Here is a 27,016-nt window from a genome sequence, read left to right on the forward strand (position 1 = left end):
GCAGTCCATCCCTCCCCTTCTCCCTCTGCCAGATCATGGAGTGATCTGGAGGTAGGAGGGGGAAAAGGGGCAGTGCTGGAGGAGGGGTTGCGGGTGGAGCCTTCCCAATGGTCTGCTGCAGGAGCAGACGCCTGACTCTATGCATGATTCATTCAGCAGCATCTACCCTTTTACCCAGCCTTTCCCAGTTAATTTTCCTTGTGAAATGAGCCCTGTCCCTAGCACCACGTCAGCAGCATCAGGAGTGCTGCGTGTGACTAATCCCCAAACCCTCAGGCAGCGATTACAGCAGGATGGTCTGTCCCTTCTCTCCTATGTGTTCCCTCTGGGATGTTTTCCTCCAGGCTTACAATGAGGCTCTGAGGGCTTGTGTTTCTCACTGGGAAAAGTGAGGAGAGTTGTGGACGGGTTCGTGAAGTTCTTTTTGAGTGGAGATGTTAAGTATGTTAAGTATTCTCACACCTCTTGTCAACTGTCTGAAATGGGCCATCTTGATTATCACTACAAACATTTTTTTCCCCCCTGCTGATAATTGCTCATCTTCATTAATTAGCCTCTTAGAGTTGATATGGCTACTTCCACCTTTTCATGGTGTGTGTGTGTGTGTGTGTGTGTGTATATATATACTTACTATATGTTCCATTCTATGCTTCTGAAGAAGTGAGCTGTAGCCCACGAAAGCTTATGCTCAAATAAATTTGTTAGTCTCTAAGGTGCCACAAGTACTCCTGTTCTTTTTGCTGATACAGACTAACACGCAGGGCCGGTGCAAGGAAAGTTTTGCGCCGCCCCCCCCCTGCCCCCGCAGCAACTCCCCTCCCCCGGGGAGCCGTGCGGCAGCTCACCACCCCAGCTCACCTCTGCTCCGCCTCCTCCCCGAGCATGCTGCCCCCGCTCTAATTCTCCTCCCCACCCAGGCTTGCGGTGCCAAACAGCTGATTGGCGCTGCAAGCCTGGGAGGCAGGAGAAGTGGAGCGGCGACCGTGCGCTCGGGGAGGGGGCGTAGGAATGCTGTAAAAAAAAATGGGGGCACCGCTTTTTGGTGCCCCCAAATCTTGGCGCCCTAGGCAACTGCCTAGTTTGCCTAAATGGTAGCACCGGCCCTGCGGCTACCCCTCTGATACAGTACTAGAGTATGCTGCCTTAACAGTCTACAGAATGCAAAATCTTCCTCCCAGATCCCTGCAATGGAGCTTGCCCCACTAGTCTCAACTTTGGGACTGTTTGAAAATCCTTTCTCAGAAGGAAATGCCCCATCTGGGTTAGAGAGGTCTGCCACTGTAGTTTGCTGATGTTACAGAAGCAGAGTATCTCAGCTGTGCTGCAGCATGGGACCCCGAGAGAAGAGTTTATAATGCTGAGAGTGAGATTGCACCTTTCTCTCCCTTTATATACTGCAAACAGTCTTCCACAGTCATGGTCCCAACCACTTTTGCTTGCAATAGTGTTATTGCAGCATTTAGGGACATCATTAATATATTATTTCCGAACAAGTGTTTGCACTGAAAGCAAAATCCTCTTTTCGGATCTACACGCTGCAGCTCAACTCTGCTAGCCTGCTCTCTAGCTATGATAGGTGCATGTTCTGAGAGCAGATCAGAGCCGGGATGTGAGCAGAGAATTTCATCCTTGGAGAACACAGCTGTTTTCTTGTCCATCAAACCAAACCAAACCAAACCAACACACACTTCAGTGCTCTATAGCCATGGTTGCAACATTGCAGCTTGCACCAGTGTTGGTGCAGCAGCAGGGACCAGTGCTTTTTAAATAAGTATTTCCACAGATCAGAATCCTCCTCTTGGTAAAGGTTCAACTGTATCCAAAACAGGGGTGGAGGGAGGACTAGGAGAGAATGCACAAGTCCTCAGAAACGCTGGGGAGGGTCCCATCTGCCTTTTCTCATGTCTGCAGCTTTGCCAATTACAATTGCAGCCTAATTCCCCAGCGCTCACATTCTGCTGTCAAAGTGTGAGAGAGCCCAGCACGGTTCAAGAGCAGGAGATGCAAGTGCAGAAGTATCCCAGGTCCAGCTAGCCCTAGTGTCGCCACAGCTTGCAAGCCTGCAAAGGCAGCATGTGGCTTGCAGAATCTTGCTGCAGCATTTAATCAGGGCTTTCTGCGGGGAGCAAACTGCCCTCTGCCCAGGGGTTCCCCTGAGTCTGCCGGCGGCGGGCGGACACAAGGGAACCCCTGGGCTGCCTGCCGGCGGCTCAGACTCCCTCTACCTCCCAGCGCAGCGGCCGCTGGAACACTTTTAAAAAAAAATTGGGGGCGCTGCTTTTTGGCGCCCCCAAATCTTGGCGCCCTAGGCAACCGCCTAGTCCGCCTAAATGGTAGCACTGGCCCTGCATAGGTGCTATGGTGATGGGTATTGTAGAAAACTCATAGGCCTTGTCTACACTACCACTTCATAGCACTGCAACTTTCTCACTCAGGGATGTGAAAAAACACACCCCTGAGCGCTGCAAGTTTCAACGCTGTAAAGTGGCAGTGTAGACAGTGCACCAGTGCTGGGAGCCGTGCTCCTAGCGCTGGTAGCTACTCCCCTTGTGGGGGTGGGGTTTTTTACAGTTCTGGGAGAGCTCTCTCCCAATGCTGGTGTCGCAACTATATAGCCACGTTAAAGCACGAAAATGGCTTAATCTTATAAGCAGGAAACTAGTATAAGCTCAGAACATTTAATAAAATATGTACACAATTCGTGGGTGTGCCTAGGGAGAAAGACTGGAACTAGGGCAGTGGTTCCCACACTGGGGTTAACGAAATGTTACAGGGGGTTCTCTGGAAAAAAATTCCCTAATGGCGGACAGAGCTGTCTCTAGGGACCCCAGACAGCACGGGGCCAGCAGCCCAGAGCCCCTGGACTTTCAAGAGCTAAGCAGATCAAAGCAAGCATATCTATCACACCGAGGAGATTTAAACTTCAAGACTCCGTGTAAGAAATGGAAAGGGAGGTGGATATTTTTTGCTGTTTTTAAAATTAATAAGCAGCTAGTATTGTTTTTAAAATTATTATGAAGAACAAGTTTAAGCTTTGTTGTAACGTGCATTGTTTGCCTGGACTGCTCAAGACCTGAATGCTTGTGTTGGAGGAACTTGTTGAGCTGGCTTCTTAAATACCTTTATGCTGTTTCACATCTGATACTCCTTGACGAAACATGGGAGCCTTGTCTTATAATGGCTTATTCAAAGTGATACAAGCTACGACAGTGAGATCTTGGAAGAGTGTTGCCATTTTCATAATGTAATAAAAATACTGTAATGATAAATAATAATAATAAAGTGTGTAATAGACATGTCATTAAAAACAAATTTTATATTTCCAAGATCACTGCTTTTATAATTTATACTCAGGTAAAGGAGAAAATCCCTGGAAATATTCATTTTTAGGAGGGAGTTTGCGAGACTTGACATTTTAGTGAAAGGGGTTCACAGGTTGTTAAAGTTTTGGAACCACTGAACTAAGGCAATACCAGCACAAAGCTAGTAGCCACACCAGAAGTAGCTGACGCTACCATTATAAATGCAAATGATACCTGTAAAGGAAATTGGTTTTGGCTAAAATATTAGTGGAACTAGACCAGTTAAACCAGTTTTGAATATTTACACGTGGCAGTAGAGCGAAGAAGAAAGTGGAGTAGTGTAACCCTATGAGGCCCTCAATGCCCACCAGCAAAGGGTGCCATGTAACAACAACTCCTATCATGCCTGACTAACTCGCTACACCTAATACATTGTTGTCTGGGTGTTTATAAAGAATGTCGTATAAAGTATCAGATGAAAACGTATGTCATACTGGTCATCATAAGCATACTGGTCATCATGTGCATGCTGTATGTCTGGGTGTTAGTTAAAAAGCTGTATGTGTATACTGAAGATATCTTTAAAGCCATGTGTATGTGTATACTGAAGATATCTTTAAAGCCATGTAGGGTGACCAGATGTCCCGATTTTATAGGGACCGTCCCGATTTTTGGGTCTCTTTCTTATATAGGCTCCTATTACCCCCCACCCCCATCCTGATTTTTCACACTTGCTGTCTGGTCACCCTAAAGCCATGTAATCAAACGGGGTTGGTAAGTCTTCCCCAGACAAAGGAATGTTGATTTACCTGGTGCCAAGGTATCTGTTTGAAACAAGTACTGGGAAAGCACGCTTCATTTGCATTTTAAGTCAACAGAAAAAGCACGTTATCAGGAGGATAAGAAAAATAGCATGGCATCAGCACACAGGAGCAGGAGAGAAGAGCTGTATCTGGGGATACACTTCAAAATAACATATCACAAGGGATTACTGGACTCTAAGAAGGGGAAAGAACTGCTTTGTTATCCATCACAGAGGGAACAAAGGGTCCAGCACTTTTTTTGCATTCCCTGAATGATGGATCCCCAAGCAGGTGGGGTGGGTGATGCTGAAAGGTTGGCTTAGGTAAGAAATATATCTTAGTCCAGGATTGTTGCTTGTTTAGTTCAGTGTTAGTCACTAGAAACATTATTATACTTTTGTTTTTATTTGTAACCGTTTTCTTTTTAGAATATCAGGGTTGGAAGGGACCTCAGGAGGTCATCTAGTCCAACCCCCTGCTCAAAGCAGGAGCAATCCCCAGACAGATTTTTGCCCCAGATCCCTAAATGGCCCCCTCAAGGATTGAATTCACAACCCTGGGTTTAGTAGGCCAATGCTCAAACCACTGAACTATTCCTCCCCCGCTCTGTTCCTATTATCTTGCTTAGTATCATTTAAATCTCTGGTCTTTATTAATAAACTTGTTCTTGTATGATAAATTCAGCTCAGTGCTGTTATATTAAATTGAGGTGTGCACCCTCAGCTGAGCCAACAGGCTCCTGTGAATTCTGTCTTTTTGGAGACAGCAAACTTGGTAATTTCTGTGAGTGTCCAGTGAAAGGGGCTGGATGCTGCAGGGAGATGCTTCTGGATAGTTTGGGAACTGAAGTACACTAAGGGTTAACCTGCAAGGCAAAGTTAGGACAGGGGGAGTCCTAAGAAATTTGTTTGGGCTGGGGTGGTGGGGAGCTGTCACACAGTTTAACACCAACAAATCCCTCTTTTACTAAGGCAGAGGAGTAACAAGGTGAATTACAGTTCTGGATGCTCTGAGAGAGTGTGTCAAACTCTAAACAGCAGTTTCAGTTCCCAATTTATCCATTGGAGATCTGTTCCATTAGCCAGCAGTAGACTCAAAGCTCCTATCTCTAACACAGATAAGCAGTCAGGTCACAAAGGGAATCTCTCAAAATAAAAAGTCCTCTGCACACTAGTCCATGAAGCTGGGAAAGCTGGGAACATGGTTAGGTGGGGGAATAGAAGTGGGAAGTCTCGTAGTCCATGTTCAGGAGTGATGGGGCCCTGCTGGGGAAAGCTTTGGAAGATAACCCTCTCAAAATTTTTTGCGACACTAAAAGCTATGGATGGAAAGCTAGAAAGAAAGCTGATACTTTGTCATCCTGCTTAGGGAAAATTAAAGGTCTTTTGTCTTGCCCATCCCCACCCCTCCAAAAAATAGGGCAGAATTCAGCCTGGAATTAATTGGAAGTATGGGATCTGAGTCTTAGTGCAGGTTTCACTTTTTATCAAACGCAAAACTTCAAAGCAACTTTTAGAAACATGATATATGTCACTGTTTCAGTATCTCCATTCTCTGCATGGGGCTGTCAGATAAATTATTTGCAATAAATAATTCTGCCAGCTCTATATAGGTTTCAGAGTAGCAGCCGTGTTAGTCTGTATCCGCAAAAAGAACAGGAGTACTTGTGGCACCTTAGAGACTAACAAATTTATTAGAGCATAAGCTTTCGTGGGCTACAGCCCACTTCTTCGGATGCATCTGAAGAAGTGGGCTGTAGCCCACGAAAGCTTATGCTCTAATAAATTTGTTAGTCTCTAAGGTGCCACAAGTACTCCTGTTCTTTTTGCAGCTCTATATAGTTTCTTTCCGTAAACCAGGTAATGTCACAGTGCCATCTGGTGTACACTGGAGGGAACATCATACAGAGAAAATATCTGTAAAGGTCTTTTGTGAATGATTTGCACTCTTTATTAGATTATCTACATTATACACGTATCTTAGCCAAAATCAGACTCTCTCTGCAGAACTTTCTCTAATAATTTCTTGATTACCCTGGTTCTTAACTGAGGAACACACATCCACTGCTGCTGACATAATGCAACATTTGATTCTCAGAAGGCCCAAACACCTGCAGATCCCATTGATTTGAATGGTCCCTTAGAATATGTGCTAACTAGTTATGCTAAAACTATCTGTTTGACCGTGTATTTAGCTGTGACACTGAGAACCTTTCCCAGATCTGAGGAAGAGCTCTGTGTAGCTTGAAAGCTTGTATCTCTCACCAACAGAAGTTGATCTAATAAAACATATTACCTCACCCACCCTGACTCTCTATTGATTTCAGCTGTCATTTTGGATGCTCAGCTCTTCTGAATATAAGGCCCAACGAAAGGGGAGGGTGGGGATTTAATTTTTTTTTGAAATATCCCCTAACTTACTCAAGGTAAATTTGTGGCAGACCCATTGTACTATAGGAGTCACATAGGAATAGATTTTTTGTCCAGATTGCATTGTGATAGATTACCACAATTTGGCCTGATCCATTGCCCACTAAAGTTGATGGGAGCCTTTCTATCGATATCAGTTGGCATTGGACCAGGCCCTTTATGATAATGTATAGTCACTGTATATAGTGACTGTGACCCAGGGACCCCGTGTTCCCAACTGGCAGAGGACACAGGGATTACTTAGGGTTTTACGGAGACCTGCTTAATAGTTCACCAAAGGGGGGCATGTGATGTCTTTACAGAGAGCCAATAGCTCCCTGGTCAGCATAATAATTGTGAAATGTATGTACAGATAATACTTAAGTTATGTATCTTTATTGATAATTATTCTCTTAATGCCTTGGTGCTAAGGCAGGTCACCAGGAGGTGACATACCCCCTGCCTGAAAGGAACTTCTCCGAGGTATCTGACATCTATCTCCCTTTATGGCCATTTGTGTATTGAGTATTGTATGCCTCAAAGTGTATGCCTGTTTGCATACTGATTACTGAGCCAATTGCAAACTGAGATTGCAAAATCTACAAGAGAGGAAATCTACAGGAAGAAACAAACAGCAGTAGGTATCCTGTTTATGAATAAAGCCAAAGGCATGGCATGATATGTCTTGGAGTACAAAGAGACACATTGAATCCCTCACTTAGGAGGCAAAAAGACAGTGTGCATGTTTCATGAAAGAAGGGTCACAGCCAGCCTGACTCTAAAGAGCTGCATGGATTTGGGCAAGCAATACTTTATTAGCCATGAGAGTATCTTGTTAATTAAGTCTAGGCTCTAGAATGAGTAGTATGATTTTGTTTTATAGGTAACCATTTGTTTCCAGTACTTCTACTTGAACTTATATTTGATTTCACTATAAACATATCTAAGTGCTGTGAGTTAAGTGGAGTGGTGATCTAAGGTAATACTGGTAGATCTAAGATAGAACTGTTTCTTTGGAAGGAGTGAATCTGGGAATACGGCGAGTGTCCAGTGGACCAGGGACACACTCGGCAAGGTCGGGGGTTGGAGTGTGCCTATCGCTAATCTTTAGACTAACAGTGGGGCCTGCAAGGCCAGAGGAGAATGCTTATGTTCCCCTGGCTGGTAGAGGTGGGAAACTGACCCATGGCAGACACAGACAAGGCTTCCTCATGCTAAGGACAGGTGATAGCAAGGTTCATTACAACCCAGGGTACCCTGGGAAGCATCACAGTGACTGAGATTTAAGGGCATCTATTTCCTTAGACCGATATTGTCTCCAGATGCAATTCCTGGGAACTGAATAATATGGCAGGGTTCAATCCTGAAACCCTTGCTTAGGTGAGTATAGCTTAGTCTTACATTGACTTCATTATGGGAACAATAGGATTTGAATATGGTTTAAATGTGACCACTCACCTGAGCAAGGACAACTCATGTCAGTAAGGATTGCAGGATCATGCCATTACTATCTTTATTAGTGGTGCATGTGGGGGAATTCCAAAAGATTGATTGTTTTCAATGGATTTACATCTAGAATGAGTTTGCCCCCCATGATTTTAAAACCACAAGGCTTACTTCCCATTCTCCTGTTGGAGATGGTTTCTTAATGACAAAGTTTAACTTTGTGAGGAAGAAAGTTGACTCCCCTATCAAGCCAAGTGGTTCAGCAAATTCAGGCAGGCATCCAAATTTCAGGATTTTATCTAAACCAAATCTGTACTCCAGATCTATTGAGGTTCCCTAGTAATTGGAATAGAAATATATATCATGGGTTGTGACCTGCAAAGAAGGAGAAAAAATAATCCCATATTTTACCTAAATAGCAGTTTCTATCTCAGGGTCTGAACTAGCATTCCTTGCAAACCCCAAATTCCCACTGACTCTAAGGGAGCTTTGGTTGTGCAAAGTATGCAGGACTGGGTCCACAACAAGCAGCAACCAAAACAGTGCATTGTTTCAGAGATTCTCAAACAAATGCAGAAGTCAAATTCCCTAGGACCTTTCCCCTTTTGCACACCATTTAGATGCTAGACGAACACTGTAAACCACAGAGAGGTAGAATGAAAAGGAATAGATTAACTTTCCTTCTAGTGCTAAAATGAATCCTTATGTCAAACTTAGAACTGGAAAAACTCTGTTTTTTACAGTTGTTAAACAATTACTATAAACTGCACTGTGGCTACAAAAATGGTACACCATATGGAATATAAAACAGCATTTTACAAAAAACAAAATTTAGCAACTTGCCAGTTAACCCTAGTTTCAGGTATTATGCTAGAAATACCAATGGCCTAGCCAGCTGGCCCTAAAGATATCTAAGAGGTGGGCAAGTTGGGAAATCCAGCTGATTCTATGAAAGATCTGCCTTGTGAAGCCAGAGGAGGAAGCCTAAATATATATAGAGTGCCTGAAAAAGAGATGATTAAGAAGCCAAATATAAATGTATGAACTCCACAGGAAATGTCAGTTAAATACAGATTGTGACAGTCATGGAAATGGTAAATTGGGCTCCTTATGCTGTCAATTAGTCTAGATGATCAATGCCCTAATGCTTCATATTACGGTAATACTGTGCAGTATAATCACATGAACTGGGCCCGGCGTTTATACAGCCATATGTGCTACTATATATAGATATTGAAATGCAGAGCTGCATTTAGATTTGTTTTACTTAATAGCTCTTAAAGTATGAACAAAACATTTTGGGTGCTTCAGCAAGTCACAGTGTAGCCATATCGTGCTTACAGTTCCCTGATTTGTTGTTTCTCGTGGTGCTATTTAATGGACTATAAAAATGACTGTAACTAATCCATCTTCAATTTTAATTTCTGAAAAAACAACTATTGTGGCTTAGGGCAACAAATTAAACAGCATCAACCCTGCTGGATGATTCAGAGTTGAGCTTCTTTACAAAGAAGCTTAATTGCTGACCAAATGATTGTGGTAGTTTCTAATATCCATCTGTTATTGTGCATTAACCACTATTTTTGGGAGTTGCCATTCAGCATGTGAAATGCTTGCTGCACTTAAAACTTTAGAGAGTGAATCCTAGCTCTGCTAAGGATCAGGAATAATGTTTACAGAGGTGATTTTTCTGTTTATAATGTTTGTGTGTGGGAGTCCCACTTTAGGGGAGAAAAGACACAGAGATTGCTCAGAGTTATCTTGTACTGTACTTTGGCAACAACATGATCTATTCATGGAACATGCTTCACTAAAAAGTTCCAGGGTGTTTTAGCATTCAGTTAAAAGCAGCACCAGCCACATTAACTTCTGCAATTTTTGTTTAAAACAATTCCCTATTTCAGCATGAAGCTCCAGGCTAAATATGATCCCATAACCTGGCTCCAGTCAGAACATGGGCCTGTAGCATTCTGTGTCAGCTGCAGTGTTTAAAGGTCTAATCTGAAGTCAGAGGAAAGTCTCCTATTGACTTCAGTGGCCTTTGGATCTGTTCTTAAGTGCATAAGATGAAGGACATGAAAAAGTACATTGACCAGCCTTCCATGTCTTGATGGGCAGTGATCTCAACCTGGCAACACTAAAGAGATGATAATTATTGTGCTTCTGTTTATAGCTTTCTTCCTCCAAGTGATCTCAACATGATTTAAAAATATTAAACTTAATAGTACCTCTGTACATGAGTAGGTATTATTACACCCACTTTATAGAGATGTTAAAGTAAAATCTTTCAAAAGTGGCCAGTGATTTTTAGATACCCATTTTGGTCCCCAAAAAATAGAGGCATCCAAAACTGGTCACCACTTCTGAAAATTTGGGCCTAATGCCCTGATCCTACAAAGACTTAGGGATATGCTTAACTTTATACATGGTGAGTAGTTCTCACTGGAGTCAGTAGAACTACTCACAGTGTGTAAAATTAAGCACAAGTTAAGCATATGGACTCCAACAAACCAAGGGCCTATCCTGAATACAACCCACTAAAGCTGCATTCATCTTAGTCTAGTCATACATAAATGCATCACTTGGCCAGATATTTGTGTTAGCCATATTATTATGTATCAAGCCTATTTATTGGCCACAAAGAGTCTATTACTAACACTTACAGTGAACTCCACTCCCAACACAACCTTCCAAATAAGCATGCTAATATAGCCCAGCTCTAAAACATTCTCATAGCATGAACCACATTTGAAGGGGAAGCTTGTCGCATGGATCTCCTCCCTTTTTGCAATTCTGTGGATTATTTCCATTCCTAATCACTTAACATCCCAGTAACTACAGCAATTGCCTGTATGCTAGGGAGATATTTAACATATACTTAGCTGTCTTTAATGTGATTTAACAGCTGAAAACAAGGAGAACTGGCACCATGTGACCAGTCAACTCTCCTTAGAGAAGTTGTTGAGCAAGTGCACAGTGGACAATTTTGGGAACCTCTGCACTATGGTATTTTGTTACACAATTAGTCCATTTGTCCTAGCACTTAAAAGGGTAGGTCCAGGCAGGTACAGTATCACCAAATTGTATCAGGAGTATCTGTTCTACAATTTATAAAGGAAAGATGGACATGGAGGGGTGAGTAAGGATACAGAGGTCTATGGCAAAGGTAATCAATTATTTTTTTGCAAAGGTCCAGACTCCAGAGAAAAATAATACAAAAATAATAACAATAATAAGTAAATAAGATTTCAAGGTCCATTCAAAAGTGTCTGGCGGCCCTGATTTGGCCTGCAGTCTTATTGACTACCCCTGGTCTATAGCGTAATTCAGTGGTTTTTAATCTTTGCAGACACCTAAAATTTTTTGCATAGAGGTGCATACTCTTTTGGAAATTAGACATAGTCTGTGGACTCCTAGGGGTCGGTGGATCACGGGTTGAAATCTACTGGCATGATCTAATGAAGGGGAAGCACAGGAGATAGAGAGCAGAAAGCTGCCTAGACTTACAGGTTTGAACAGTGACAACTCGATGAAGGACTTGGGTTTGGAAAATGCCTGTTGATTATTGCAGATGTTCTGCCAGTTTTCCCACGATGGGAAATTAATACATAAAGAAGGGGAATTGAGAATCAGATTTCTTGTATTAACAAAATTACAGTGAGAAAAGTAGTAAAAACCTTTTGGAAATGTAACTTAATATTTCTGGTGGGAACCAGCAGCACTGGATGCAACACAATGAGGTGTCTGGAAATTGCAGCAAGTGTGCAATGGATACAGGTGCACAGGAGCCATAGTGCAAATGTGCAACATACTAAGCAGCTAGGCAGGGTGCAGACATGCAACACAATGAGCAGGCGTGGGGCAGCTGTGGCATGAAGGTGCAGCTCAACAAGGTGCGTGGCAAATGTGCAACGCAAGCCCTGGTGCAATTGTGCAACACAATGAGCAGACATATATGGCAGCTCTAGTGCAAATGTGCCACAACTTGGAGCAAGCGATTGGTAGCCGTGGTGCAAACGTACAACACAATGACCAGACGGCTGTCACCTCAGACCTGCCCACCTTCCCCCACGCCGAGTGGGCAGGAGCGGGTGGGTTTGCGGCCAGTGTGCCGCTCCGCCTGCGATGGCGGGTTTGGCGGTTTCCTGTAGCGTTTCGGGGAGATGTGTGCGCTGGGAGGGGCTCCCCGGGGCTGGGCGCACCCCAGGCAGGGGTGTGGCCTCTCATGGGCTCCCCACAGCGGCGGGAAGGTAATTGCACGGCGCCCCCAATAACTGCTGCGCTGCCTCCTCATCCTAGTGCCCCCTGCCCGCGGCCTCGTGAGCCATTCAGAGCAGCAACCGCCACAGGCAGAAAACTAACGGAAACTTTGGCTGGAGCCCTGCGCATGCGCCGCCCCACCCCCTCGCCCAGCTCCCGCAGGGCATGGCGGGGATTGTAGTTTCTTCGCGGTGCTCGGCGGAGGCAGGGAGCGGGAGATCGAACCACAGCTCCCGGCAGGCCCTGCGCCCCACCCTGTCCCGGGCGTCTCTGTGGATGCGGGGAGCAGCGGGGATAATGAGATGCGTGTGAAGCGGCTCTGTCCCGCAGGTGAGTAGCGGGCTGCGCGCGGGCGGAGGGGTCGAGGCAGGAGCCGTGCGCGGGTCAACCCCGGCGGCAGCACCGCCCTTCTTAGGAGGCTGGGTCCGGGGTGCAGCCAGCGCAGGCTCCGGGAGCCCGCGGGGCAGCCCGGGCTCCGGGCGCTGCGCTGCTTCTACGGGGGCGGATTCCTCAGCGCCGACCCGGGCGGCCCCGGGCTCCCGCTGGGGTGGGGGGGGACCTTGACTGGGGGGAACGGGCTCAGGCCACATCATCTCCGGAGAGAGGTGCAACCGCTCGCCTGGGGGGGAGGGGGTCGCTTTACCGCGGGTGACTTCAAAAGTGGCTCCCGGGGGGGAAGTCTGGAAACTTTCAGTTCCCCCCGACTCCGAATCAGAAACGGTGTGAACGAGCGAGCCGGCCACTCCCATTCTCGCGCGCTGCCCGGGACAGACCGACTTGTCCCTACACCGTGCGGGGCCATCGCCCGCGCCCTTCTCCAGGGCCACGGGGGGTAACGGGATCACGCAGAGCCCGCTGCAAAGCCTCACCACACGTGTGAGTAGCTCCTTCGAGCTCAGGGGCCCCATGGCATGAGTAGGGGGTTTGCAGGGCTGGACCCAAATGGTGTATGACGTGGGCCTTCTCGGTCAGTCCTGCCAAAAACTCAACTTCCAGGATAGTGAAAAAAGTAGTAACAGCCCAGCCAACCACTTGCCGACGAGGGAGAGGAGTCGTGTTTTATCTGTATTATTGTGGCACCTCCGAGTCTCAATCACAGACTAGGAGCCCATGCCCACAGTTCTGAAAGGTCTAAGTAAGAATAATGGGGATGAATTTATATGAGAGAGAAAAATGTAGGTTGAACATTAGGAAAAATTCTCTGAAAGATCTAATACTTTGTGAAACAATCATCAAACGACCATGGTGGAAGATCACTTGGGACTTTTGAAACTGGACATGACCACACACTGAAAAAAGTAGTGTACGAGCACTGTTGTACTGGCAGGGGAGAGGACTCTAGATCATCTAATAGGTCTTTTTCATCTTTGATTTCTGGGGTTCTGTGAACTATTTTATTTTTACAATTTTAAAGCATTCCAGGAATGAGCATTGATTTCAAAATTTGATTTTTAAAATGTATATAAAGTAACTTAAATTTTTTAATCACTTTGTAATCCTTGCATGGGGAAACTGTATAGACATAAGTTATATTTACATGGAATAGTCTTGTTAAATGAACCTTTCTGGTAGTACAACAATCAGCCCCCATTTTCAATAAACTACTTTAAACATTTACGTGCAGATAATAAAAAATTGGCATTAAAAGACTTAAATACAAATATTTAACATTTTAAAATGTTGTTAGTATAAGAATCAGGAAATATAAGTGACACCCTGGCCTACAGCATGCATCCAGTACCTACATTTGACCTGGTTTCTCTTAATTTCTAGCCACCAATGACCTCACATCAGTTAATTCTTTCATCTCCTTCTCTTGCCCGCATCTCTGTGCCTCCTCCTATACTATTCCATATTCTTGGAACCACTTCCCCAAATTTGTTCACTAAACCACTTATCTTGCTTCCTTTAATATGCCACCTAAAATCTAATTGCTGCTATCTCATCTATGAGAAGTGAGGGATAGGAAAGGAGTACATGAAAAACACACACAACTACCAGCTCTCAGAGTTAAAGGAACAGTTAAGATGTTCACATGCTTTATTGCAGTGGTTCTCAACCAGGGGTACGTGTACCCCTGGAGGTACTCAGAGGTCTTCCGGGCGTTCATCAACTCATCTAGATATTTGCTTAGTTTTACAACAGGCTACATAAAAAGCACTAGTGAAGTCAGTACAAACTAAAATTTCATAGACAATGATTTGTTTATACTGCTCTGTATACTATACACTGAAATGTAAGTACAATATTTATATTCCAATTGATTTATTTTATATTTATATGGTAAAAATGAGAAAGTAAGCAATTTTTCAGTAAGTGTGTGGTGTGACACTTGTATTTTTGTCTGATTTTGTAAGTTTTTAAGTGAGGTGAAACTTGGGGGGACACAAGACAAATCAGACTCTTGAAGGGGGTACGGTAGTCTTTAAAGGTTGAGAGTCACTGCTTTACTGACTTGCATCTGAAGAAGTGAGGTTCTTACCCACGAAAGCTTATGCTCCCAATACTTCTGTTAGTCTTAAAGGTGCCACAGGACCCTCTGTTGGTTTCTGCAGATTCAGACTAACACGGCTACCCCTCTGATGCTTTACTGAGTAAATGCATGATCTTACTATCACTTTTGCCTTCTTCTCTGCTTTGTTTGTTTATGGCCCTAATTTGTATTGTGACAAATGTGCTCTTTGAGGCAGGGACTGTCTTTATTTTTGGTGGCTAACACACTTTTGAGCACGCAAAAAGTAATAATTTTGTAGTAACTAGTTACACTGAAAGACTAAATAGATAAAAATTTACTTTCCTTTTTTGGATGAGGTATTTGTGACAAGCTACGATATTAACTTTGCAATAAGCCACCTTTATGTCGTGGTAGCGGAGCTCCATACCAGCAGTTTTGATTGCTGGATCAGGGACTAATTTCCCCCCCATCTTTACATCACTTTTATAACTTTTTACATACACACACTCATGTGGATCTTTGGTTATATTGTGGATAAATATTCACCAGTAGTTTTAATCTGTTAAATTAGGCTTGTAATGTTAATCAGCCTTATTCCTACTCAGGGTAGTTTTTATTTCCTGTCCTGAAGAAAGCATGGAGTTATTTAACTTTTTTAGGATCAATTTAATTGTTAGAGATAGTAATGTTCTCTGTGAGCATCCCTCATCTACAGAAAATGTGATGAAAAGCACGTGAGCTTTTATGTCTTCTATTGATTTGTTTTTGAAAAAAGTACATTATATATAGTATCCTTATACTTGGGTCACCTGGTGGAGCGTTTAGATAGTTTCTTTTTATGGGAGCAGAGTTACATGGGGAAATGCAGAAATGTTTGTTTTCTGTTATTTCAATGATATTTATTGAAACTGTGGAAGATACATTGATGAACTGGTGACATTTCTCTGAAATGCTGTGCACTCTCTGCAAAATATTGAGCATCCTTAATTTCTGAGGTTGTTAATAGGAGTCATAGAATTGTGCCCTCAGTCCTGTTTCAGATTAGTATATGTCTGACATGACATTTCATTGTGTTTTAAACTGTCATATTGCTCACTGTTGAAATGCAAATATGTCTCACTTTGTTCTTTAATACAGCCAAATAATAAAGCTCAGCGCTATTAAAAATTCAGCCAGAGCTGTTGGTGTAGACAAAATGTATTCAATGAGTGGTTATTCAGCATTGCTCCTGAATGCTCGAAATGCTGGTTCAGGCAATGTCCTCTTACAACAAATAATCAGAGTCCATAATCACCAGATGCAGAGCAAAAAAGAATTAAAATAATCACAAAGCAATAATAAATACATATAAAAAAGTGGCAGGTTCACTGTTTGTCAGGTATAAGAACATTAATATGGTGTACAGTAGCTCTTTTGAAAACGTTGTGTAAATATCTTTCTACAGCTAAACTTTTCTAGGTGCTGTATTTCACATTTTGATATTGAATGAATAATATTAGAAATTCCAAGTTAAGTGCCAGAGAATTTTCTAATGATAATATTGTGGTTTTGTGAATGTTTGATTGCATTTAATGTATTTCTTATCCCACCCACAACCTACAAACCAATATACCCATAAAACAGAGCTGTGCTCAGCCCTTCTACATCAATAATTACAGTATGAACCACTCTTTCCTCTGACATTACTGGGAAAACAATCATGAAATGTCAAATGTAGCAGGTATGCTGGGTAGCTTTAGGCACCATGTACACAGTATGGCATATAACAAGGAAGCAGTTAAGCATCTGTTATTAACCAACAAAATGAATGTAAAAATTGATTAATTACACTATAGATGTATTTGCAAGGATGAAGTAATACTTTGAAACTAATGTGATTATACTGCTATTATGCAAAATTATAAACTAATTTGAAATAATAACATCAATTTTTTCCCTCTACCAGGCAGAATACGACGTTTCAAAATGCTGCAGATTATCTGGGTGAACCTAGAGATTAGATTTAATGTGCTTGTGTTTTTAGAAATGCTGTTCCTGCATTTCATGAGATAAAACACTTCACAAAAATGAAAAATTGGAGATCAATGAAGGTAACTTTTTTACCATGTCCGTACATGTTAATGAACTCTGAGAAGAACATTTGAAGAAAGAATAGATTCGTCATAAACACTGATATACGCAGTATTATTGGCTCAGGATGCTATCCACATGTTTTTTTGTTTAAATAGAAAAAGACATCTAAGTGAAGATGAGCCTTTGTTTGATATATAGTGTCTGGAGTTAAGTGAGAGAAGAAATATTTTTAAAGATCTACCAACAGTAATCTCTATTTGAGACCAAGATTTTCTCAAAAGAAATAAAATGAAGGACCTGTGTGAAAAAATGGCATTGATTTATTCCTCTGAAGGAGACAATTTCATGATGATTTAAGCCTCTCCCAACATCTGGATGTGGTGCTAAAGGCAAGTCTGTGTCTTTGATCAGCTGATTGAAACTGTGGAAAGAGGACCTTTAATTTAAAGTAACTTCCGGCTGAAATTCTCCTGCTCATCAGCTTGAACAGAATTAAAGGGAAAATGAACATGACGTATCAGTCAGGGGACTTTTACTGAACTGAAAAAGGGAAACTTTAGACTGTCCTTTAAACTGTAAAATTATAACAAACACCCTGGTCAAATATTTTTTTTAAAAAGTTGACTACTAGGCAGATCTCTACAGATTTAAAGAAAGTCAGATGTCAGCAAACAATTCCTCTCCTCCATCCTTACAGAAGTTTTCTCCTCCTGCACCTCATGCTGCTGCACCACCAACCCCTTCTCTGTCTTCAAGTCCCCAGTCGGGACTCTCCAACCGGCTGTCCAATGGCAGCCTCAGTACACAGAGTCTCACCAACTCCAGGGGCTCTGTGCATGGGGTCTCATTCCTGCTGCAGATCGGTCTCACTCGGGAGACTGTCACCATTGAAGCTCAGGACTTGTCCCTCTCATCTGTCAAAGACCTAGTCTGTTCTATAGTTTACCAGAAGGTATAGTATAACAACATAAAATGCTGTTGATTGTAATAATTGTTTTAATTTTACTATCATCGCTATCACTCTTGTAATTTGGATACATCAAGTAGTTATGTGCAGAGGCAAGACCAGTGTTGGAATTGTGTTAAGGTTGATCCCATGTAGTGCTAAAAGATGTATCTCCCAAGATGGGAGTTTCAGTTAAAAGGAAGTGGGCTCTCCTTATGTCTGGCTTCTGAAATCCTACAACAATAGAAATGCAGTAATAAAGTTGGACTCTTCATACAGTAATTAGTTTTGATAATATGGAAAGAATGTTATTTTTTCCCCTTGTGGTTGTAGTCAGTGTTGCTGCTCTCTAGTAGTGTTCTTCTGTGGTCGTTTCCGCTATGTATTTGTGTTGAAGAAAACATTGTTCAGCAGTATTCTTGGTATAACACAGCAATTTTCAAACTGTAGTCCTTGGACCAGTGGTGGCTCACAGAATGATTGCTGGTGGTCTGCAGGGGTCAGGTGGGTCACATGGTATTGGGTCGTCTTGTTTACAGCTGCAAAATTTCATTAGAAGGCAGCTAATACTTTTCTAATATTTCTTTTCCATGTGAGCAATTGCTATAGTTGTCACAAGGATGCAATACACTCTTCAGTGGGAGGAGAGGGTATCAATGAGACAATTTTTCTATTAAGATGCGGTCTGCAGTGTGAAAAAAATTGAGAATCCCCGGTATAGTGCTAAAATGTTCTGAGTTGGTAGAAAGGAAATGTGCATTTCGTTATTTATGTTCATGTGCTGCATTTATGTATAGATTACATGCTATTAACCAAATTTAAAGTTCACGTTAAGTTTCAAGCAAATAATAAAACCAACCTATTTTTATCTATTCCCTCAAATGAGTTGTTATATTAAACAGTTTTATAGAAGGGGAGTGGGAAAAATCATGGGAGAAAATAAACACAATGGGAGTGTGGACTAAGTTGCTTTTCTTTGCCTGTAATTGTTTTTATTTCTCTGAACTATGTTATGAATAGATAGGCTTATTAGACTTGGAATACAGTGTTCTTTCCCCTTATTTAGGATTTTGAGAGGGTGGAGGTAAGCTCGATACGAGCACCAGTATCTAGATAATCTAATTGCATTTCCCCTTCTCCATAAGATTTTTTATTTTTTGTATTCTTGTCCTGTGTTCCACTTTTTTTTTTAAAGAAAGATAATAAACATATTGATTTCACAGAAGTTTTGTGAGCTACCAAAAATAGTTCAGGCAATGACCCATGTAATTTTTGGTGGGGGAAAAAATATAGGTAGGACATAAAAGTTAGCATCACTATTGTTTCCAACCTTTTAGGTCCTTCTTTCTTTTTCTTTCATCTCCCTCTTTTTGCATCTGTATATTGCTTGTTTCTTCCTGTCTTCACACGTGTGACACCTTTCTCTGTGTTCATTCTCTCTCATTTTGGCACTTCCTGTCTATTCTTGGTGGCCTCAGCTATAGTCGTTTCATAACTCAAGTTCAGAAGCACATTATATGTGGAGCCAGTTATATTGTAAAATTGGCTAGGATTTCAAGATCCTGCTCTTCCTCTCCCCAACTGACTTTAATGCATCTGTATACTAACTGTTGTGACTGATGATGTCAATAGAGAGCTGCTTAGGAGAGCATGCCCCGTGCAGGCAGCAAACAACTGCCCAGGAAATTGGGGGAAGGCTGCTTGTGTGTGTTGGACTTGCCTTTCATAAGTACTTTTGCAGCCAGTGCACAAGTGGCAATACTGTATCCTGCCTGGAACTGATCCTGAGGACAGGTGGCAGAGCCACAATTATATCCATAAATATGTTCTATTAACATAAAGTTCTCAAAATTACACTTTGAGAATTATTCTGCACACAGCTACTTATTGTCCCATCAGGAATGCCTTGTAATTTGGTAATATTCAGGCCTCACTTACCTGTGGCATTTCATAGCAGGCTCAGTGTCTCTTCTCTTGACCAGTTAACTTCTCCCAGCCTCAGGACAGTACACAGCTTGTTCTGATGCAGGTTCAGGAGATGCACACTTTTAAAAAAAACTGCTAATAGTAAATTTGTAGAAGTTTAGGAATTGTGATTTTTTTTGAATTGTTTCTAACTTTTGTTCTTATTTAAAAATTTCTCAACTCTACTGATAGTTTCCTTTTACTCTTGGTATTTCTTCCCTGTGTTTCTTATTAGTGCTTCCAAGTCCTATTTCAATTGCATGTTATTTCTTTGTATAGCTGGGATGAGGGACACCACTCTTGATCAGTCTCTGTAGCCTCAGACACCTCTGCATCTGAGGTTGAATTGCCTGGCTACCTTCAATAGCTCCCTACCTCAGGACAAGCTGTAGTAGAATATTAAAGAATGTTGGTTTGGGGGCTCCAGCTGTCCTCACAGAGTGCTGATTAGTAGCCCTTTCCCCATCATAACCTGGAGCAGCAGGGGCAGGATTTCTTTGCAAGTCTTTCCAAATACCTCATATTTGCCCCTCTTAAAAACAGTTATCTTCAAGCATGTTTTAATTTCTCTTAGGGGAGTTCAGTATACTTGAAAACTACACTTCCATCAGAAAGTATAGTAGCTACTACAGGTAACACCTAAAAGTTCTATAACTGAAATTAGAGAGCTGTTTCCCCCCCCCCCCAGTTTACTTTGTGTGTAGTCAGTTTTGCTGTTTTGACAATGGTCAGTTGGACTTCCTGTTTCATGCACTGCCCTTGGGGGAGCTCAAATCATCCAGGTCCTGCAACAGTAGCAGCAGCAGAATTGAAATTGAAGTGGGAGTGGGCATACCTTTTCACTGAGAGGAAGGGGAAGAGAGAGAAGCTTGGAGGGCCAAATATGTCTGGTTTGCTCTTGAACTTGCCCCCAAAACTCCTTTTAAACATCATCAGGAGAGCAGAAATAAACCTTTCCAAACTGAAATTCAGAGCATTCTGTGTATAGGGGATTCTGTATCCGAACATTTTTTTTTTTTTTTAAATTAGGCAGTTTAAACAAGTCAAGTTGTCAGTGTTCTTTAAATCTGACAGGGATGTTCCCAAATTATCCTTATTTTTACAGCCATGTGGAGGATTGTAACCATGCCTGAACCATAATTGGCATTGCTTCTGTCTTTCCTTATTTAAATTACCTGTGTACCAGCTACATTTTTGTCAGGGTGGAGTTTGGAGAAGAACCTTAGGCATAACCAAATAAAAATATAAACTTAAAGTGCATGTTGTTAAAAATAGACATTCATATGTAACAAGTGTGTTAGAGCAGAGCGAGTCTTGCTATCTGGTAAGATGTGGGAGCTGCCTCAATAGTACCCGATTTAATATTTAAATCTGCTGCTAACTGCAACTGCTCTCTTCCCTGCACACCCTCTGATGTCAGGAATGAAGTGAAAAGTAGAACTGTTTAGCAGCTTTCACTAGAAAACTAGTGTTTTAATGCATTTTGTGAACTGTTCAGCTGACAGTGTGCTCTAAATTGTAGCTAGTATTTTCTTTATTCTAGATAAAGTAGAGGCAATGTTCTCATAAATTTATTATAAATAAGAAAAAGATGTTTTACCAGTTTAGGTTTTTTTGTCCTGTTTTCTTTAGAACAGCAATCTCTGGCAAGATCTCCCCTCTTTCCCATTCTAAAGACTCTCTTCTGTTATCTCTCTCTACCCTTGCAACCTGTCCCCATTCTTTCTCAACTCTCGTCATCCTTGATTCCCTCTGTTATTTTGGCTTTCTCTTATCTTTACCTGCAATCTCTTCTGTGGCTGATTTTCCTTTTGCCTTGAAGAATTATATTTTTGTGTGTGTGGAGTTCGCATTTTCCTTTCTAACTACTGTTCTCCCTTTGTCTCCAAAGTCATAGTGTGTGCTTTTTTTCCACACTTCTTAGATTTCTTCCCCTCTCAATTTCTTTATGGTCCTTCCAAGTTGGCTTCCTCCCCTCCATTTCCTGAAACTGTCCTGACTAATGATCACCACCTGGCAAAGTCAAAGGGACACTCCTTATTTATATTCATCACTCCTCAGATTTCTCTCCTCTTTGATTTCATCATTCTGTGCTCTCCCTTTTCTCCTCCTATCGCCATATATGTTGACCTCCCTGAGGGTTCTATTCTCAGTCCCCTCCTCTTCTTTCTCTGACCACATCTATTTCCTCTGCTTCATCTACCACCTCCACACTTATTCCCAAATCTAGCTCTTTACATTCATTCTCATATTTCTTGTTCAATCTATCTCTTGGATTCTGATATCATTCCCCAATTTTTTCCTTTCTTCCTAATCTGCCTCCTTTAACTCTATTAACAATTCCTTTCCTTTCTGTCTGCCAGGCTCTCAATCCTAATATTTTTTTTTGCTCTTCTCTCCTCCCATTTGCAATCTCTTGTTATGTTTTGTCACTTATACCTCTAGCATCTTCAAAATCCAGCCTACCACATCATCTGCACAGCTGAAACCCATGTGTGGCACCTGGACACCTTGACTACTGTAACCTTCCCCTATTTGGTATCTCTGGTTCTCATTTCTTCACCCCTCTAGCAGTAACGTTTTGGATACACTAAAGTCGTCATCTTCTCTCTCCACTCCAACTGTGTTAGTCCCCTTTTTGAATCCCACCATTAGCTTCCCATCTCTTTCAGCATCAAATTCAAGATCCTACATTATCTTGTCTCCTCCACCTGTGTCTCTGGATCTTTGTGTACTTCTCCATCCTTTTACCTGATTGTTACCTTGATCTCCTCTTTGCAGGTTTGGCTTTTGCCTTTGATCATTTTGCCTTCCATACTCAGAGTAATCTTCTTGTTATCGTCTGTCAAGATTCTGTTTGCTTACTTCACATCTCTTTATAGCCCACCTCCTCTGCCAGCAGTCCTTCATATCTTCTCATAACAATCTCCTCCATCCTTCCCTGAACTATTGCTTACTGTTTTGTCTTATCAGAATTGAGGCCTCAATCTGTTAAAAACTTACACATATGATAATCTTATTGAGTTTGCAGGATCAGGGTCTTGAAGTATTTGCAGGATTTTTGGGTGGGCAGTGTAGTTGAAGGAGCACAATCAACTTGAAAGCTAGTCATTTTCAAGAAGGAAAAGTAGTTTCAGATAAGACTGTGACAGAAATGGCAATTTCCTGCAATATCCTTGGAAGTCGAAGACCTCATTGTATTAAGTTTGTGTATTATTGTGGGCCAGCATTATATGTAACCTCTTTAAGGGGGAGATGCGATAGATGTGAGACTTTGGAGTTCAAAACACTATATTGAAAATGTTGCAGATAAATATGGACTTTTGGGACAATAAGTGTTAAGTGGATTTTCTTGGGATTTCATAGGGAGAGGAGGTTAATGCAAATTCCCCTATTCTGGTTATGCAGCCTTTTGAAGTTATGCCCTTAAGAGAGGGGCACTGTCTGCTGATCATCTGTTACAGAAGGCCAAGACCAAAGCTGTATAAATAAATGGTTGATGTGCCCAGCCTTCATTCTGGTTCTGGATGTAAGATGGATAAACTTGTAATCAGAGAGAAAATCCGGTTGTGGGTTTTGAAAGATTAAAACTTACCAGAAACCTAGGTTATAGTTGGCGGTGACCTGGGAAGCTTTTTAGCATGGTTGTAGGTTCATTTATTGTTTTAATGTTTTCTCTGTAATATTTTTACCTTAAGAATAAATGTGCTTGCTTAGAAGGAGCTGTCTGGTAACTTAAAATGGTGTGCTGTACACTGTTCATAGTCTTTGAAGAGAAAGCAAAGCACAGGCAGTGGCCTGTTGAGGCAGTTTAGCTTGCCAGGGATATCACAGTGTAAGGCAAGGTACTGTGTAGTCTTAAAATCCCTGGTCTAATGTTAGTGAGATGTAGGTCTCCAAACGAGAGAGGTGACTGCTGGAAGCCTAAAGTGGATGTCCTTGGTGGACCTCGGAGGTGGCATACAGGTACAGCTACCTTGAAACTGTGACAACTATACCTGTTGCTAAGTTTCCCTGCCAATTTTTCTGATTTTGACATTTTTCCTATTTTGTGAAAGTGTTTGTCTCTTGTTCCTGTGTGAAAGACCAACACAAGCATTGGAAGAAATAGACTAATTGAGGGGAAACTGTGCATGTGACAGCACTTTGGTATGGTCAGTTTCAGTAAATAAATGTAAATATCCTTTGTTATGATAATCTTGGCCGCTGCTTGAAACAATAGCAGATAAAAATCAGACAGAAGTGTGATTTTATTTTTTGATCGGTCACTGTGTCCCTCCTGATAGTGCAGCTATGTTCCAGTGTAAATCTTTCTTTGATCTTTGTATAATTCTCCCTATATTTTTTGCTTGAAAATTGCCCAGTTCACTTTCAAGGCAAAAGTGACATTTTCTGCAAAGTTTGAAGAGACTTGATCAATTTTTTTTGAGTTAGTGGTCATTTAAAAAAAAATCCCAATTTGAAATTTCTAATGGGATAACATTTAGTGTGTCTCTAGTACACAAGTGGCTTAATAACCCCTTCAGATTTTCTATATAGCAAAATCCAGGGTTGGATAGCGATGACTCACAGTAGCTAACTAGCTGGTACTTTTTTGTGGTGGCTGTCATTGTTCCACAATCTAAGCTTTCATTTAAAAAAAAAAAAAAAGCCACTAGTTCTTACGTCTGAAGATAACTTTCAAAATGTTAAGTGGTGTCTTCCTGAGTCTGCAGACAGCCTGAAACTATCCTAATAAGAGGCATTTGTTGCTCCTATTTATATGGATACACGAGTTGACATTAAAACCTACTTATGATAGTTTAAATGTGAGCATTAACTATTTTACCGTTGATCAAAGTAGATGAGAAATAGATGACATTATGACAGTATGCTCATGATCTACTCTGAGTGGTGTCTCATTTTGGTGTCAGGAATGAGCTGCTCATGGGAGAGTACCACTATTGTCTGCCTTAGGTTCTTCCCCTGGTTAAATCTTAAAAACTCATGCATAGGCTATATTTGAAGAAATGAGGTTGTAATTAAGCAATGTATTAACTATTGTTGGATCTAGTTGTAATTGTTTTTTTTATAGGTAGTGTGCTCTCTAGTAGTTGATTGTAACTTAGCATGAGTCCTAAACTACACTTATGTAAGGGACTGATTCTGCTCCCATTGATGTCAATGGCAGAACGTCAGTACACCACAATGCAGGATTAGACACGTACAGGAGCTAGCTAACAGAGCTGAAAAAACAGGGAAGTTTGGGGGAGGGGCTGTGTGGTGGTCTGGTTTTGTTTTGGAGTTTGGTTTTTTTTGTTTTTTGTTTTCCTTGACAGGAGCTTAGGCAGGAAGGCTATGAAAGATTCAGAGGCAACAGTGGTAGTGACCTAAGGAATGGAAGAGACAATGAAGATGACTGGCTGTAGAAGATGCAGTATGTATATTATTCTGGAGTGGGTACGGTTAAAAGAGCTTTGTTTGTATTAAGTGTCACCTGATAGAGCTGATGGAAGAGGTTTGGAGATGCAGGTGGAAACTATGGTTGAGTTTTGAAGGTGATTCGAGCAGATGATGGAGGGAGGGCAAGAGGAGGCTGAAGGGAAAAGTCAAAACTTGCAAATGCAAGCTGGACTGGAGAACTGTGAGAGTAAACTGTTGGGTAAGGAAAGCAGCCAGCATGGAAGCATGAGAGTACAAGAATCATGCAGAGGAAAGGGCTGGCTAGTGAAGGAGAAATATAGCTCAGGAACAGGTTTGCTGAGTTGAAAAATGAAGAAGGGGCATAGCAGGCAGTACAAGGTGGGAGGACAAGGAAGAAAAGAGCAGCTAGTCCTACAAGAAGAGGGGACAAGTCAACGGAGACAGAGTCAATGGAGCCCCAGGAGGATAGAGGGAGAGTTGCAAAAGATTGCTAGAGAGAACAAAAGACAAGAGGACTTGCAGCCAGAAGGAACAGGAGGAAGGCCAGAGAATCACACCATTGCCAGAAAAAGGCAGGTCTACATGACTGGGGGACTCCCTGCTAAGAATAGACAGGCCTGACACCCGAGCTGATGCCCAGAGTTAAGATATGGGATGTGGACCTGATGTTGAAGAGGACCCTTATAGGATCAGGAAAGAATCCACTGATTGTCTTTCACATTGGTACTAATGATACTGCTAGTTTATTGCTGGAACGCATTAAGGGAGACTATGCCAGGCTGGGGAATACGCTTAAAGAAATGGAGGTTCAAGTGATCTTCAGTGGGATTCTACCTGTCCCTAGAGGAGGAGGAGGAGGAAGGTGAGACAAGAGTATGATGGTCAACAGATGGCTCAGACAGTGCTATAAGGAGGACTTTGGGATGTTTGACCACTGGGAGGCATTGGTTGACAGAGGACTGTTTTCATGGGATGGACTCCATCTGAGTAGGGAGGAAAATAGACTTCTGAGATGGAGGTTGGCATAACTCATTAAAAGAGCCTTAAACTAGGAACCCAGAGGAGATGGTTGGGAGCTGCTCATGTAATCTCTATGCCTGATTCTAACATTGAACAGGAGGAAAATCAAGAAAGAGGGAATTCAGTAAAGGACAAAGGAACAGCAGTGGGTAGGAGAATGGACTTTAAAAGGAAAGATAGTGCCAATACCAACGAAGCTAACAGGCAGGTAGGCGATACTGGCAGTAGAATGGCTGTATCTAATTTGGTGAGAAATCTGGGTGAAGCCAAGCAGAAACAACTAAGATGTCTGTACTCCAATACAAGGAGCCTGGGTAACAAAACGGAGGAACTAGAACTACTGGTGCATGAAGTGAAACCAGATATTAAAGGGATAACAGAAACATGGTGGATTAGTAGTCATGAGTGGAGAGATTGAAAAGTATGTGCTGTTTAGGAAAGACAGAAATAAAGGTAAGGGCTGGGGGGGGGAGGGAGACAGGGACGGATAGCTCAGTGGTTTGGCCTGCTAAACCCAGGGTTGTGAGTTCAATCCTTGAGGGGGCCATTTAGGGAACTGGGGTAAAAATCTGTCTGGGGATTGGTCCTGCTTTGAGCAGGGGGTTGGACTAGATGACCTCCTGAGGTCCCTTCCAACCCTGATCTTCTATGATTCTATGAGTAGCATTGTATGTTAATGATGAGGTAGACTGTAAAGAAATTAGAAGTGATGGAATGGATAAAACAATCTGGTTGGGTCAAACTCACTTTGGGGAAGAAAACTACCAGAGGTTCCCCTGGGATAGTGCTTGGGATATGCTGCAGATCCCCCCCCCCCCCCCCCCCCCGGATCCAATTTGGATATGAATAGAGACCTCTTTAATATTTTTAATGAAATAAAAACTACTGGGAATTGTGTGATTATGGGAGACTTTAACTTCCCAGGTATAGATTGG

The 27,016-nt window shown here is 42.1% G+C and overlaps 1 protein-coding gene across 3 annotated transcripts in view; it reads left to right on the forward strand.

Moving 5' to 3' along the window:
• The first annotated feature begins 17,284 nt into the window (after positions 1–17,284).
• PRKD3 (protein kinase D3) overlaps positions 17,285–27,016 on the forward strand; it is an 87,657-nt gene continuing 77,925 nt past the window's right edge. For all 3 annotated transcript variants that reach the window (XM_065400796.1, XM_065400797.1, XM_065400798.1), the window contains exon 1: positions 17,285–17,699. In XM_065400796.1, the coding sequence (XP_065256868.1) occupies positions 17,409–17,699 (291 nt within the window). In that variant the 5' untranslated portion in view covers positions 17,285–17,408. The remainder of the gene's footprint in view (positions 17,700–27,016) is intronic.

Source organism: Emys orbicularis, chromosome 3 (genome assembly GCF_028017835.1).
Source record: "Emys orbicularis isolate rEmyOrb1 chromosome 3, rEmyOrb1.hap1, whole genome shotgun sequence".
Classification (NCBI taxonomy): Eukaryota; Metazoa; Chordata; order Testudines; family Emydidae; genus Emys; species Emys orbicularis.